Source organism: Nerophis ophidion, linkage group LG06 (genome assembly GCF_033978795.1).
Source record: "Nerophis ophidion isolate RoL-2023_Sa linkage group LG06, RoL_Noph_v1.0, whole genome shotgun sequence".
In the NCBI taxonomy this organism is placed as follows: Eukaryota; Metazoa; Chordata; class Actinopteri; order Syngnathiformes; family Syngnathidae; genus Nerophis; species Nerophis ophidion.
The window spans coordinates 1,080,539-1,098,388 of record NC_084616.1 but is presented as its reverse complement, the minus strand read 5'-3'; the positions used below and the strand labels follow the sequence as shown (position 1 = coordinate 1,098,388).

General features: G+C 34.1%; 2 protein-coding genes and 1 long non-coding RNA gene across 3 annotated transcripts in view; 1 reads left to right on the top strand and 2 right to left on the bottom strand.

Annotated features, from left to right (window-relative positions):
- The window catches only part of LOC133553969 (intermembrane lipid transfer protein VPS13D-like), a 172,781-nt gene extending 161,670 nt beyond the window's left edge, over positions 1-11,111 (bottom strand). Inside the window, exon 1 of the mRNA XM_061902291.1 lies at positions 11,103-11,111. Coding sequence (XP_061758275.1) covers positions 11,103-11,111 — 9 coding nt within the window. The remainder of the gene's footprint in view (positions 1-11,102) is intronic.
- Positions 11,112-11,133: 22 nt separating this feature from the next.
- LOC133554033 (procollagen-lysine,2-oxoglutarate 5-dioxygenase 1-like) lies at positions 11,134-17,544 on the top strand. The gene is made up of 3 exons (XM_061902370.1): positions 11,134-11,686; positions 11,852-11,977; positions 16,935-17,544. Exons 1-3 carry the CDS (start codon positions 11,423-11,425, stop codon positions 17,088-17,090), a joined length of 546 nt encoding a protein of 181 aa, XP_061758354.1. The 5' UTR covers positions 11,134-11,422; the 3' UTR covers positions 17,091-17,544.
- Positions 12,623-14,984, bottom strand: LOC133554034 (uncharacterized). The gene is made up of 2 exons (XR_009807049.1): positions 14,922-14,984; positions 12,623-12,702 (listed from the first exon to the last, which is right to left on the bottom strand). It is a non-coding gene; the product is annotated as an uncharacterized LOC133554034 (long non-coding RNA).
- Positions 17,545-17,850: the final 306 nt, after the last annotated feature.

The window sequence follows — 17,850 nt, the reverse complement described above, 5'->3', positions numbered from 1 at the left end:
TGAGATCTACAAATGTGATAATAAAACAACTATACGATACTGCCAGCTAATGTCTAATTGAGATTTACAAATGTGATAATAAAACAACTATACGATACTGCCAGCTAACGTCTAATTGAGATTTACAAATGTGATAATAAAACAACTATACGATACTGCCAGCTAACGTCTAATTGAGATCTACAAATGTGATAATAAAACAACTATACGATACTGCCAGCTAATGTCTAATTGAGATTTACAAATGTGATAATAAAACAACTATACGATACTGCCAGCTAACGTCTAATTGAGATTTACAATGTGATAATAAAACAACTATACGATACTGCCAGCTAACGTCTAATTGAGATCTACAAATGTGATAATAAAACAACTATACGATACTGCCAGCTAACGTCTAATTGAGATCTACAAATGTGATAATAAAACAACTATACGATACTGCCAGCTAACGTCTAATTGAGATTTACAAATGTGATAATAAAACAACTATACGATACTGCCAGCTAATGTCTAATTGAGATCTACAAATGTGATAATAAAACAACTATACGATACTGCCAGCTAATGTCTAATTGAGATCTACAAATGTGATAATAAAACAACTATACGATACTGCCAGCTAACGTCTAATTGAGATTTACAAATGTGATAATAAAACAACTATACGATACTGCCAGCTAATGTCTAATTGAGATCTACAAATGTGATAATAAAACAACTATACGATACTGCCAGCTAATGTCTAATTGAGATTTACAAATGTGATAATAAAACAACTATACGATACTGCCAGCTAACGTCTAATTGAGATTTACAAATGTGATAATAAAACAACTATACGATACTGCCAGCTAACGTCTAATTGAGATCTACAAATGTGATAATAAAACAACTATACGATACTGCCAGCTAACGTCTAATTGAGATCTACAAATGTGATAATAAAACAACTATACGATACTGCCAGCTAACGTCTAATTGAGATCTATAAATGTGATAATAAAACAACTATACGATACTGCCAGCTAACGTCTAATTGAGATTTACAAATGTGATAATAAAACAACTATACGATACTGCCAGCTAATGTCTAATTGAGATCTACAAATGTGATAATAAAACAACTATATGATACTGCCAGCTAATGTCTAATTGAGATCTACAAATGTGATAATAAAACAACTATACGATACTGCCAGCTAACGTCTAATTGAGATCTACAAGTGTGATAATAAAACAACTATACGATACTGCCAGCTAACGTCTAATTGAGATTTACAAATGTGATAATAAAACAACTATACGATACTGCCAGCTAACGTCTAATTGAGATCTACAAATGTGATAATAAAACAACTATACAATACTGCCAGCTAATGTCTAATTGAGATTTACAAATGTGATAATAAAACAACTATACGATACTGCCAGCTAACGTCTAATTGAGATTTACAAATGTGATAATAAAACAACTATACGATACTGCCAGCTAATGTCTAATTGAGATCTACAAATGTGATAATAAAACAACTATACGATACTGCCAGCTAACGTCTAATTGAGATTTACAAATGTGATAATAAAACAACTATACGATACTGCCAGCTAACGTCTAATTGAGATCTACAAATGTGATAATAAAACAACTATACGATACTGCCAGCTAATGTCTAATTGAGATCTACAAATGTGATAATAAAACAACTATACGATACTGCCAGCTAACGTCTAATTGAGATCTACAAATGTGATAATAAAACAACTATACGATACTGCCAGCTAATGTCTAATTGAGATTTACAAATGTGATAATAAAACAACTATACGATACTGCCAGCTAACGTCCAATTGAGATTTACAAATGTGATAATAAAACAACTATACGATACTGCCAGCTAACGTCTAATTGAGATTTACAAATGTGATAATAAAACAACTATACGATACTGCCAGCTAACGTCCAATTGAGATTTACAAATGTGATAATAAAACAACTATACGATACTGCCAGCTAACGTCTAATTGAGATTTACAAATGTGATAATAAAACAACTATACGATACTGCCAGCTAACGTCTAATTGAGATTTACAAATGTGATAATAAAACAACTATACGATACTGCCAGCTAACGTCTAATTGAGATCTACAAATGTGATAATAAAACAACTATACGATACTGCCAGCTAATGTCTAATTGAGATTTACAAATGTGATAATAAAACAACTATACGATACTGCCAGCTAACGTCTAATTGAGATCTACAAATGTGATAATAAAACAACTATACGATACTGCCAGCTAACGTCTAATTGAGATCTATAAATGTGATAATAAAACAACTATACGATACTGCCAGCTAACGTCTAATTGAGATTTACAAATGTGATAATAAAACAACTATACGATACTGCCAGCTAATGTCTAATTGAGATCTACAAATGTGATAATAAAACAACTATACGATACTGCCAGCTAATGTCTAATTGAGATCTACAAATGTGATAATAAAACAACTATACGATACCGCCAGCTAACGTCTAATTGAGATCTACAAATGTGATAATAAAACAACTATACGATACTGCCAGCTAATGTCTAATTGAGATTTACAAATGTGATAATAAAACAACTATACGATACTGCCAGCTAACGTCTAATTGAGATTTACAAATGTGATAATAAAACAACTATACGATACTGCCAGCTAACGTCTAATTGAGATCTACAAATGTGATAATAAAACAACTATACGATACTGCCAGCTAATGTCTAATTGAGATTTACAAATGTGATAATAAAACAACTATACGATACTGCCAGCTAACGTCTAATTGAGATTTACAAATGTGATAATAAAACAACTATACGATACTGCCAGCTAACGTCTAATTGAGATCTACAAATGTGATAATAAAACAACTATACGATACTGCCAGCTAACGTCTAATTGAGATCTATAAATGTGATAATAAAACAACTATACGATACTGCCAGCTAACGTCTAATTGAGATTTACAAATGTGATAATAAAACAACTATACGATACTGCCAGCTAATGTCTAATTGAGATCTACAAATGTGATAATAAAACAACTAAACGATACTGCCAGCTAATGTCTAATTGAGATCTACAAATGTGATAATAAAACAACTATACGATACTGCAAGCTAACGTCTAATTGAGATCTACAAATGTGATAATAAAACAACTATACGATACTGCCAGCTAATGTCTAATTGAGATTTACAAATGTGATAATAAAACAACTATACGATACTGCCAGCTAACGTCTAATTGAGATTTACAAATGTGATAATAAAACAACTATACGATACTGCCAGCTAACGTCTAATTGAGATCTACAAATGTGATAATAAAACAACTATACGATACTGCCAGCTAACGTCTAATTGAGATCTACAAATGTGATAATAAAACAACTATACGATACTGCCAGCTAACGTCTAATTGAGATCTATAAATGTGATAATAAAACAACTATACGATACTGCCAGCTAACGTCTAATTGAGATTTACAAATGTGATAATAAAACAACTATACGATACTGCCAGCTAATGTCTAATTGAGATCTACAAATGTGATAATAAAACAACTATACGATACTGCCAGCTAATGTCTAATTGAGATCTACAAATGTGATAATAAAACAACTATACGATACTGCCAGCTAACGTCTAATTGAGATCTACAAGTGTGATAATAAAACAACTATACGATACTGCCAGCTAACGTCTAATTGAGATTTACAAATGTGATAATAAAACAACTATACGATACTGCCAGCTAACGTCTAATTGAGATCTACAAATGTGATAATAAAACAACTATACAATACTGCCAGCTAATGTCTAATTGAGATTTACAAATGTGATAATAAAACAACTATACGATACTGCCAGCTAACGTCTAATTGAGATTTACAAATGTGATAATAAAACAACTATACGATACTGCCAGCTAATGTCTAATTGAGATCTACAAATGTGATAATAAAACAACTATACGATACTGCCAGCTAACGTCTAATTGAGATTTACAAATGTGATAATAAAACAACTATACGATACTGCCAGCTAACGTCTAATTGAGATCTACAAATGTGATAATAAAACAACTATACGATACTGCCAGCTAACGTCTAATTGAGATCTATAAATGTGATAATAAAACAACTATACGATACTGCCAGCTAACGTCTAATTGAGATTTACAAATGTGATAATAAAACAACTATACGATACTGCCAGCTAATGTCTAATTGAGATCTACAAATGTGATAATAAAACAACTATACGATACTGCCAGCTAACGTCTAATTGAGATCTACAAATGTGATAATAAAACAACTATACGATACTGCCAGCTAATGTCTAATTGAGATTTACAAATGTGATAATAAAACAACTATACGATACTGCCAGCTAACGTCTAATTGAGATCTACAAATGTGATAATAAAACAACTATACGATACTGCCAGCTAACGTCTAATTGAGATCTATAAATGTGATAATAAAACAACTATACGATACTGCCAGCTAACGTCTAATTGAGATTTACAAATGTGATAATAAAACAACTATACGATACTGCCAGCTAATGTCTAATTGAGATCTACAAATGTGATAATAAAACAACTATACGATACTGCCAGCTAATGTCTAATTGAGATCTACAAATGTGATAATAAAACAACTATACGATACCGCCAGCTAACGTCTAATTGAGATCTACAAATGTGATAATAAAACAACTATACGATACTGCCAGCTAATGTCTAATTGAGATTTACAAATGTGATAATAAAACAACTATACGATACTGCCAGCTAACGTCTAATTGAGATTTACAAATGTGATAATAAAACAACTATACGATACTGCCAGCTAACGTCTAATTGAGATCTACAAATGTGATAATAAAACAACTATACGATACTGCCAGCTAATGTCTAATTGAGATTTACAAATGTGATAATAAAACAACTATACGATACTGCCAGCTAACGTCTAATTGAGATTTACAAATGTGATAATAAAACAACTATACGATACTGCCAGCTAACGTCTAATTGAGATCTACAAATGTGATAATAAAACAACTATACGATACTGCCAGCTAACGTCTAATTGAGATCTATAAATGTGATAATAAAACAACTATACGATACTGCCAGCTAACGTCTAATTGAGATTTACAAATGTGATAATAAAACAACTATACGATACTGCCAGCTAATGTCTAATTGAGATCTACAAATGTGATAATAAAACAACTAAACGATACTGCCAGCTAATGTCTAATTGAGATCTACAAATGTGATAATAAAACAACTATACGATACTGCAAGCTAACGTCTAATTGAGATCTACAAATGTGATAATAAAACAACTATACGATACTGCCAGCTAATGTCTAATTGAGATTTACAAATGTGATAATAAAACAACTATACGATACTGCCAGCTAACGTCTAATTGAGATTTACAAATGTGATAATAAAACAACTATACGATACTGCCAGCTAACGTCTAATTGAGATCTACAAATGTGATAATAAAACAACTATACGATACTGCCAGCTAACGTCTAATTGAGATCTACAAATGTGATAATAAAACAACTATACGATACTGCCAGCTAACGTCTAATTGAGATCTATAAATGTGATAATAAAACAACTATACGATACTGCCAGCTAACGTCTAATTGAGATTTACAAATGTGATAATAAAACAACTATACGATACTGCCAGCTAATGTCTAATTGAGATCTACAAATGTGATAATAAAACAACTATACGATACTGCCAGCTAATGTCTAATTGAGATCTACAAATGTGATAATAAAACAACTATACGATACTGCCAGCTAACGTCTAATTGAGATCTACAAGTGTGATAATAAAACAACTATACGATACTGCCAGCTAACGTCTAATTGAGATTTACAAATGTGATAATAAAACAACTATACGATACTGCCAGCTAACGTCTAATTGAGATCTACAAATGTGATAATAAAACAACTATACGAATACTGCCAGCTAATGTCTAATTGAGATTTACAAATGTGATAATAAAACAACTATACGATACTGCCAGCTAACGTCTAATTGAGATTTACAAATGTGATAATAAAACAACTATACGATACTGCCAGCTAATGTCTAATTGAGATCTACAAATGTGATAATAAAACAACTATACGATACTGCCAGCTAACGTCTAATTGAGATTTACAAATGTGATAATAAAACAACTATACGATACTGCCAGCTAACGTCTAATTGAGATCTACAAATGTGATAATAAAACAACTATACGATACTGCCAGCTAACGTCTAATTGAGATCTACAAATGTGATAATAAAACAACTATACGATACTGCCAGCTAACGTCTAATTGAGATCTACAAATGTGATAATAAAACAACTATACGATACTGCCAGCTAATGTCTAATTGAGATCTACAAATGTGATAATAAAACAACTATACGATACTGCCAGCTAATGTCTAATTGAGATCTACAAATGTGATAATAAAACAACTATACGATACTGCCAGCTAATGTCTAATTGAGATTACAAATGTGATAATAAAACAACTATACGATACTGCCAGCTAACGTCTAATTGAGATTTACAAATGTGATAATAAAACAACTATACGATACTGCCAGCTAATGTCTAATTGAGATCTACAAATGTGATAATAAAACAACTATACGATACTGCCAGCTAACGTCTAATTGAGATTTACAAATGTGATAATAAAACAACTATACGATACTGCCAGCTAACGTCTAATTGAGATTTACAAATGTGATAATAAAACAACTATACGATACTGCCAGCTAATGTCTAATTGAGATCTACAAATGTGATAATAAAACAACTATACGATACTGCCAGCTAATGTCTAATTGAGATCTACAAATGTGATAATAAAACAACTATACGATACTGCCAGCTAACGTCTAATTGAGATCTACAAATGTGATAATAAAACAACTATACGATACTGCCAGCTAATGTCTAATTGAGATTTACAAATGTGATAATAAAACAACTATACGATACTGCCAGCTAACGTCTAATTGAGATTTACAAATGTGATAATAAAACAACTATACGATACTGCCAGCTAACGTCTAATTGAGATCTACAAATGTGATAATAAAACAACTATACGATACTGCCAGCTAACGTCTAATTGAGATTTACAAATGTGATAATAAAACAACTATACGATACTGCCAGCTAACGTCTAATTGAGATCTACAAATGTGATAATAAAACAACTATACGATACTGCCAGCTAATGTCTAATTGAGATTTACAAATGTGATAATAAAACAACTATACGATACTGCCAGCTAACGTCTAATTGAGATCTACAAATGTGATAATAAAACAACTATACGATACTGCCAGCTAACGTCTAATTGAGATCTATAAATGTGATAATAAAACAACTATACGATACTGCCAGCTAACGTCTAATTGAGATTTACAAATGTGATAATAAAACAACTATACGATACTGCCAGCTAATGTCTAATTGAGATCTACAAATGTGATAATAAAACAACTATACGATACTGCCAGCTAATGTCTAATTGAGATCTACAAATGTGATAATAAAACAACTATACGATACTGCCAGCTAACGTCTAATTGAGATCTACAAATGTGATAATAAAACAACTATACGATACTGCCAGCTAATGTCTAATTGAGATTTACAAATGTGATAATAAAACAACTATACGATACTGCCAGCTAACGTCTAATTGAGATTTACAAATGTGATAATAAAACAACTATACGATACTGCCAGCTAACGTCTAATTGAGATCTACAAATGTGATAATAAAACAACTATACGATACTGCCAGCTAATGTCTAATTGAGATTTACAAATGTGATAATAAAACAACTATAGATACTGCCAGCTAATGTCTAATTGAGATCTACAAATGTGATAATAAAACAACTATACGATACTGCCAGCTAACGTCTAATTGAGATCTATAAATGTGATAATAAAACAACTATACGATACTGCCAGCTAACGTCTAATTGAGATTTACAAATGTGATAATAAAACAACTATACGATACTGCCAGCTAATGTCTAATTGAGATCTACAAATGTGATAATAAAACAACTAAACGATACTGCCAGCTAATGTCTAATTGAGATCTACAAATGTGATAATAAAACAACTATACGATACTGCAAGCTAACGTCTAATTGAGATCTACAAATGTGATAATAAAACAACTATACGATACTGCCAGCTAATGTCTAATTGAGATTTACAAATGTGATAATAAAACAACTATACGATACTGCCAGCTAACGTCTAATTGAGATTTACAAATGTGATAATAAAACAACTATACGATACTGCCAGCTAACGTCTAATTGAGATCTACAAATGTGATAATAAAACAACTATACGATACTGCCAGCTAACGTCTAATTGAGATCTACAAATGTGATAATAAAACAACTATACGATACTGCCAGCTAACGTCTAATTGAGATCTACAAATGTGATAATAAAACAACTATACGATACTGCCAGCTAACGTCTAATTGAGATTTACAAATGTGATAATAAAACAACTATACGATACTGCCAGCTAATGTCTAATTGAGATCTACAAATGTGATAATAAAACAACTATACGATACTGCCAGCTAATGTCTAATTGAGATCTACAAATGTGATAATAAAACAACTATACGATACTGCCAGCTAACGTCTAATTGAGATCTACAAGTGTGATAATAAAACAACTATACGATACTGCCAGCTAACGTCTAATTGAGATTTACAAATGTGATAATAAAACAACTATACGATACTGCCAGCTAACGTCTAATTGAGATCTACAAATGTGATAATAAAACAACTATACAATACTGCCAGCTAATGTCTAATTGAGATTTACAAATGTGATAATAAAACAACTATACGATACTGCCAGCTAACGTCTAATTGAGATTTACAAATGTGATAATAAAACAACTATACGATACTGCCAGCTAATGTCTAATTGAGATCTACAAATGTGATAATAAAACAACTATACGATACTGCCAGCTAACGTCTAATTGAGATTTACAAATGTGATAATAAAACAACTATACGATACTGCCAGCTAACGTCTAATTGAGATCTACAAATGTGATAATAAAACAACTATACGATACTGCCAGCTAACGTCTAATTGAGATCTATAAATGTGATAATAAAACAACTATACGATACTGCCAGCTAACGTCTAATTGAGATTTACAAATGTGATAATAAAACAACTATACGATACTGCCAGCTAACGTCTAATTGAGATTTACAAATGTGATAATAAAACAACTATACGATACTGCCAGCTAATGTCTAATTGAGATCTACAAATGTGATAATAAAACAACTATACGATACTGCCAGCTAATGTCTAATTGAGATCTACAAATGTGATAATAAAACAACTATACGATACTGCCAGCTAACGTCTAATTGAGATCTACAAGTGTGATAATAAAACAACTATACGATACTGCCAGCTAACGTCTAATTGAGATTTACAAATGTGATAATAAAACAACTATACGATACTGCCAGCTAACGTCTAATTGAGATCTACAAATGTGATAATAAAACAACTATACAATACTGCCAGCTAATGTCTAATTGAGATTTACAAATGTTATAATAAAACAACTATACGATACTGCCAGCTAACGTCTAATTGAGATTTACAAATGTGATAATAAAACAACTATACGATACTGCCAGCTAACGTCTAATTGAGATCTACAAATGTGATAATAAAACAACTATACAATACTGCCAGCTAATGTCTAATTGAGATTTACAAATGTTATAATAAAACAACTATACGATACTGCCAGCTAACGTCTAATTGAGATCTACAAATGTGATAATAAAACAACTATACGATACTGCCAGCTAACGTCTAATTGAGATTTACAAATGTGATAATAAAACAACTATACGATACTGCCAGCTAATGTCTAATTGAGATCTACAAATGTGATAATAAAACAACTATACGATACTGCCAGCTAACGTCTAATTGAGATTTACAAATGTGATAATAAAACAACTATACGATACTGCCAGCTAACGTCTAATTGAGATCTACAAATGTGATAATAAAACAACTATACGATACTGCCAGCTAACGTCTAATTGAGATCTATAAATGTGATAATAAAACAACTATACGATACTGCCAGCTAACGTCTAATTGAGATTTACAAATGTGATAATAAAACAACTATACGATACTGCCAGCTAACGTCTAATTGAGATTTACAAATGTGATAATAAAACAACTATACGATACTGCCAGCTAATGTCTAATTGAGATCTACAAATGTGATAATAAAACAACTATACGATACTGCCAGCTAATGTCTAATTGAGATCTACAAATGTGATAATAAAACAACTATACGATACTGCCAGCTAACGTCTAATTGAGATTTACAAACGTGATAATAAAACAAGAAAAACAACTGCACAGCAGCTCATTTTAAATAACATTTCTGATTGTATTATCAAAAACAATTGATATTCATCAAGAAGTGAAGTGAATTATATTTATATAGCGCTTTTCTCTAGTGACTCAAAGCGCTTTACATAGTGAAAACCTAATACAAATATCTGTTCAAATGTAAAGGTTGCACATCCATACTTTGTACACACCAGCTGTTTGACAGCATCTGCAGGTGTTAAAGTGACTAATGCTAACTAATCAGTAGCATGTATATGACATGCTAACTAATCAGTAGCATGTATATGACATGCTAACTAATCAGTAGCATGTATATGACATGCTAACTAATCAGTAGCATGTATATGACATGCTAACTAATCAGTAGCATGTATATGGCATGCTAACTAATCAGTAGCATGTATATGACATGCTAACTAATCAGTAGCATGTATATGACATGCTAACTAATCAGTAGCATGTATATGGCATGCTAACTAATCAGTAGCATGTATATGACATGCTAACTAACCAGTAGCATGTATAATGCATGCTAACTAATCAGTAGCATGTATATGACATGCTAACTAATCAGTAGCATGTATATGACATGCTAACTAATCAGTAGCATGTATATGACATGCTAACTAATCAGTAGCATGTATATGACATGCTAACTAATCAGTAGCATGTATATGACATGCTAACTAATCAGTAGCATGTATATGACATGCTAACTGATCAGTAGCATGTATGTCAGATGCAAATCAGTCTTACTTTGGAGAGAATAAAGGTGTGAGCACCTGACACAAAGTTGTCCTTGCTGAAGCTTTGTAATGGACCAGTGGAAAGATGCTAAGGGAAGGTGAAAAGCTGCAAATCCCGTCCTGGAACTTCCCTGAGGCGCTGGTTCCGAGAGAAGCAGCTGAGCTCCAAGAAGGTCCACTTTGTTGGTTCTGTCCTGTTCTGCTGACAGCCTTCTTCTTGCAGTGTTCCACTCCCTTGAACTTCGTGGTGAGGTACAAACCAGACGAGCAGCCCCTGCTCGAGCCTCACCATGACGCCTCCACATTCACTATAAACATTGCTCTCAACAGCAAAGAGGTTGACTACCAGGTAAATGTGGGAGGAGCAGGACGTGATGATGATGATGATGATGATGTGCAGCACTCTCTGCTTGTCCTCCTGCGTCTGTGAGCCCGGATGATGCTTGGCCAGGTCCAGTGGCTTCCATCTCAACGCTTGCATGACTTTCCTCCTTTCTTCTGTCTTTTCTTGCAGGCTGACTTTGACCTGGCCTTTGTAGTTAGATACAAGCCAGACGAGCAGCCATTTTTGCGGCCACATCACGACGCCTCCACATTCACTATAAACATTGCACTCAATGAGCGGGGCCTCCATTACCAGGTGAGTGGCACGGCGGGAACATCACACCCTCAAGCAAAGTGGGCCCACATAGAAAGTTTAGACATGGAGGTTCATTTCCACTCAGTTTGTTTGACATGGAAAGCAGCGTTTCTGCAAGTCTGATTTCATGCAACTTCAAACTATTGTCGTCAAAAGCAGGGCTTCTCAACCTTTTTCACCTCGCACTGAATTAGTCATCTCACTCTTCATTTCATTCATATTCAATATTTATATCTAAACTGCTCCCATAATAAGAACCCATGTGTTAATCACAAAGATGTTGATAAGTCGAGCACATGAAGCTAAGAAATACAAACCACTGCATAACACCACATAACCACTGCATAACACCACATAAAAAGGGACTGACAATACAATTATCCATCCATCCATCCATTTCCTACCACTTGTCCCTTTTGGGTTGGTGGGGGGTACTGGAGCCTATCTCGGCCGCATTCAAGCGGAAGGCGGGGTGCACCCTGGACAAGTCGCCACCTCGTCACAGGGCCAACACAGTAATGTCGTGCAAATATAAATCAACTAAATTAAAAATAGATATGTTTCTTTTCCTAAACTGTCAATAAAACTAAAGTGCAAATGAGAATACTGCTTCGCCACTTGAGTCATAGTTTTTGCGCTTAAGAAACTTCTCACTGACTTTTGGACTTCTTCTGTTAGTTTGATCTTGTCATTACTGCCACAAGTGGTGGGAAAGTGTATTACCACTGCAGCCACAATAAGTTCAAGTTCAAGTACCAGGGATTGTGTCACACACACACACACACACACACACAATTATTCTCTGCATTTGACCCATCACCCTTGATCACTCCCTGGGAGGTGAGGGGAGCAGTGAGCAGCATGGCCCTGGCCCTATGGTTAAGGAACACTTGTCAGACTCAAAAGCATACAAATCTTCTGAGTCTGGACAAGATTGTAAGCGTTTGACAACAATAATAATGTTGAATAGTTGACATTGAGGGTGTCCGAATGAAGCACTAATGTAATCCTGATATGTAAGAATAACAATGCAAGTAACTTTTCCAAACACAATCAACATACGTTTCCATTACTGTTGTATTTTAACCAAAGTAGGTCAATAACTTATTGATCCTCAATAAAAACATTCAAACATCAAAAACATTTCCACAGTGATTTTTTTTACACTGATTTTTTATAGACTGATTTTTGTCTTTTTATGCAGCAAATTTTAAAACAAAGTATCTTAACAAACTGAATTTTTAAACTCGCTCATTTTGCTCACCCATATTTAAACTGTCAGCATCGGAAATTCAGATCAGAAAATTCAACTGCAATATATTGAGTGACACAAATGAACCTCCATACCAGACAGAAAAAGAGCAAAAAGTTGTTCATTTCCCAGATTAAAAGTGGATGTCCACTAAGACCAGCATGTCCATCACATTTCTGATGTTTCACACGTTTAAAAGTGGATGTCCACTAAGACCGGCATGTTCATCACATTTCTGATGTTTCACACGTTTTCATTCCACTTGTTGTCAATTCCACATGTGTGACTTTGTCCCCTTTTGCATGGCCCGTCTGTTTGAAGAATGAATCTAAAAGCGAAGAGCTTTTTTTTTTTTCTTGTTGCACCCATGAAGTTCCTCTCCGTCATGTTGGCCTTCTGCTATTTGTCCATTTGTGACGCTGAGGTTATTCTACACATTCCTTTTGTCGTCTTACCACCATTTAAGTTGCCTTTTATTTGACACACTTGTTTTTAGTTATTAAAGATGCTCCTCTGTGGTAATAATTGATAAATACAAGTTAAACTCATAACTGTTCATTCAGTTGTTTTTTCATGAATAGCAATTAAAAAACAATTGTTTTATTTGAGTTTCGTTTTGAAATGGAAAAAAAAAAAGAGAAACAAAGCGTTCCAACGAGTAATGACAACATGTAAAAAAATGTCAGTTTGATTTCATATTTCACGTAACAAAAATGTAATTCAGCACAAACGACAGCACAGTAGTTGACTTTTTTAAAGACCGGAGTCGTCCTGTGCTTATTTATAGAAATATGCTGATCTATAATCATATGGGCTTTTGGAGGCGGAACACAAAACCACGCCGCACGACAATCACTTTACATTTCTGCAAAATGGTCATTTTCTTTTTTGTTATATGAAATATAAAATGCAAAACAAGTTTTTTGATCTGGCTTTTTGGGACTTGAAATTCAAATAAATCAATTATTTTTTATTTTTCACTTGCCATTCATGAAAAGATATACTGACCTGTCAACCTTAGTTCTGTAATCCTGCTTTCTTGCTCCCTTCAAACAATCTACAAAATATCATTTTGGTTATTTTTGGCATTGAAGTTAGGTAACTTCATTTTTTGCATTGCAATTTTTTGTGCTGAATTTTTCTCACATCAAATTATGCTGACAGTTTTCTTGAAGAAAATTGTGTGAACACAATTTGTGGGTTGAAAAAATCTATTAGTTGAAATACAGACAGTGTTTGAACATTCAGTGTAAAAGAAGAAATATTCATTGCTACATTTAATGTTTGACTTTTGAAGTATTTTTGCTCTGAATTTGTTTTACACTATTTTAACTGACTGAACTTTTAAACACACGGTTTGCCCACATTTTTGTCTTCAATGAAAAAAATTCAGTTCACCGAATTGAAACGCCAAAAATGAGGTGGAAAAAAGCTTTTGTAATAAAGCCCCAAACTAAGCACTGCTGCAACGACTGCGGGCTTCGGCTCCGCTCGGCTCCGCTCGGCTCCGCTCGGCTCCGCTCGGCTCTGCTCGGCAACACTCGGGCGTGTGCGAGTCACGTGGTCACGTGCTACACCCAATCAATCAAATCAACAGCGCTAGAGACGCATAAACAATTGGAAAACAATAATTCTTCTCCGCCTTGACTACACAATGTGTGTGAAGAGGAATAGGAGACGTATTAAGCTTACCTGGACACACTTCTCAGGTGAACTTTCGAACATGGAGCAGGAAACTGCAACGTAGGAGGCGGGACCATCACGTGGAAGGAGGCTACCTGGTTGCGCATGCGCGACATAAGTCAGCCACTTCCGTTCCGGCGTTTTTTCCAAACTATCTACTAATTAATTCAAGTAGTCCTCAACTACATTTATAAACATCAACAACTTTTAACATTATTCAAATGTTAGGGTTTCTACTAATTAATTCAAGTAGTCCACAACATTTATAAACATCAACAACTTTTAACATTATTCAAATGTTTAATCATCCAGTGACAACTGTGGTCGTACGGCCGGAAGTAAATCTGCTTGTGTTACAAGATGATGACGGATTGATTGATTGATTGATACTTTTATTAGTAGATTGCACAGTACAGTACATATTATTAGTAGATTGCACAGTACAGTACATATTATTAGTAGATTGCACAGTACAGTACATATTATTAGTAGATTGTACAGTACAGTACATATTATTAGTAGATTGCACAGTACAGTACATATTATTAGTAGATTGCACAGTACAGTACATATTATGAGTAGATTGCACAGTACAGTACATATTATTAGTAGATTGTACAGTACAGTACATATTATTAGTAGATTGTACAGTACAGTACATATTATTAGTAGATTGCACAGTACAGTACATATTATTAGTAGATTGTACAGTACAGTACATATTATTAGTAGATTGCACAGTACAGTACATATTATTAGTAGATTGCACAGTACAGTACATATTATTAGTAGATTGCACAGTACAGTACATATTATTAGTAGATTGCACAGTACAGTACATATTATTAGTAGATTGCACAGTACAGTACATATTATGAGTAGATTGCACAGTACAGTACATATTATGAGTAGATTGCACAGTACAGTACATATTATGAGTAGATTGCACAGTACAGTACATATTATTAGTAGATAGCACAGTACAGTACATATTATTAGTAGATGGCACAGTACAGTACATATTATTAGTAGATTGCACAGTACAGTACATATTATTAGTAGATGGTACAGTACAGTACATATTAGTAGTAGATTGCACAGTACAGTACATATTATTAGTAGATTGCACAGTACAGTACATATTATTAGTAGATGGTACAGTACAGTACATATTAGTAGTAGATTGCACAGTACAGTACATATTATTAGTAGATAGTACAGTACATATTATTAGTAGATGGCACAGTACAGTATGGAAGTGCTCTTGTTTGGGCGCTTTTGGCCGGAAGTTACACAGCACATGTGCAAATAGATGCACAAAAGGACGCAGGTTCAAATCTTGATAGGACATGGCTCAACTCTTTTGTTTGGCACTTGGGATTCAAATAATTTATTTTCACTTCCAACTTCAAGTTACAATCACTTTTTTTCCTCAAACGTTGGCCTCTTTATTTCATTTAATATATTGAATAATAGTCTCATGCTGTGGTTCCTAAAACTCCTTTCACCATCTCTGGAAATACTTGGCTCTCCAAGTACAGTAGTGTAGTAGACCTAAGTATTCATTAAGTACCACCATCATGACAACATTAAATACAGTAGTGTAGTAGACCTAAGTATTCATTAAGTACCACCATCATGACAACATTAAATACAGTAGTGTAGTAGACCTAAGTATTCATTAAGTACCACCGTAATGACAACATTAAATACAGTAGTGTAGTAGACCTAAGTATTCATTAAGTACCACCATCATGACAACATTAAATACAGTAGTGTAGTAGACCTAAGTATTCATTAAGTACCACCATCATGACAACATTAAATACAGCAGTGTAGTAGACCTAAGTATTCATTAAAAACAAGACAGGTATTTAATATTTGTACCCACTGTAACATTTCACACAGTTTGAACGGTAACACCGTGTTAGAATCCACCAAAATAAAACTGTGATTTAAGGGAGCAGGAAGTAGTCTAATGAACTCTTATGACTCACGTTCATGTTTGCACTTTGACCTCAGGGTGGCGGATGCAACTTCCTGCGTTACGACTGTGCCATCGATGCCCCGCGTAAAGGCTGGGCCCTCATGCACCCGGGCCGCCTCACACACTACCATGAGGGCCTGCCCACCACCGCCGGGGTCCGCTACATCGCCGTGTCATTTGTGGACCCCTGAGACACACACACACACACACACACACACACACACACACACACACACACACACACACACACACACACACACACACACACACACACACACACACACACAGACAGCATGTTTTCCAAAAACATGACAAGTGTTGACTTCTTCTTCTTCTTCTTCTCTCCTTTCAAATGTTGCCCCTGTCTCTTTAAGAGAGCCGCTGGGCAATGTGTGAACGAACCTGCTTTTTTTTTAACACAAAAGGGAACTGTAGCAAAGTAAATGGCTTTTAAAAATAATGTCGTACTGTCAAATATTTATTTTTTCATACAAAGTGTGACTGAAAACAAGTCCTATGCCTAATATTTCCTAGGTTTTGTACCTGAAGTTTTCTGAAATACTGTTTTGTCAAACCTCAGTTCTTCTTGTGCCTTAAGTGTAAAAGCCATGATCAGCCCAATAAACACTTGTCCTGTCAACACTTTGATGTCGTGCAACAATGTTCATTCTATTGCTTTGATGATGTCATGCAACAATGTTCATTCTACAGCTTTGATGATGTCATGCAACAATGTTCATTCTACAGCTTAGCGGCACACAACACACACACTAAAGTTGTGATGTCGTGCAACAATGTTCATTCTACAGCTTTGATGATGTCATGCAACAATGTTCATTCTACAGCTTAGCGGCACACAACACAGACACTAAAGTTGTGATGTCGTGCAACAATGTTCATTCTACAGCTTAGCGGCACACAACACAGACACTAAAGTTGACAAGGAATTTA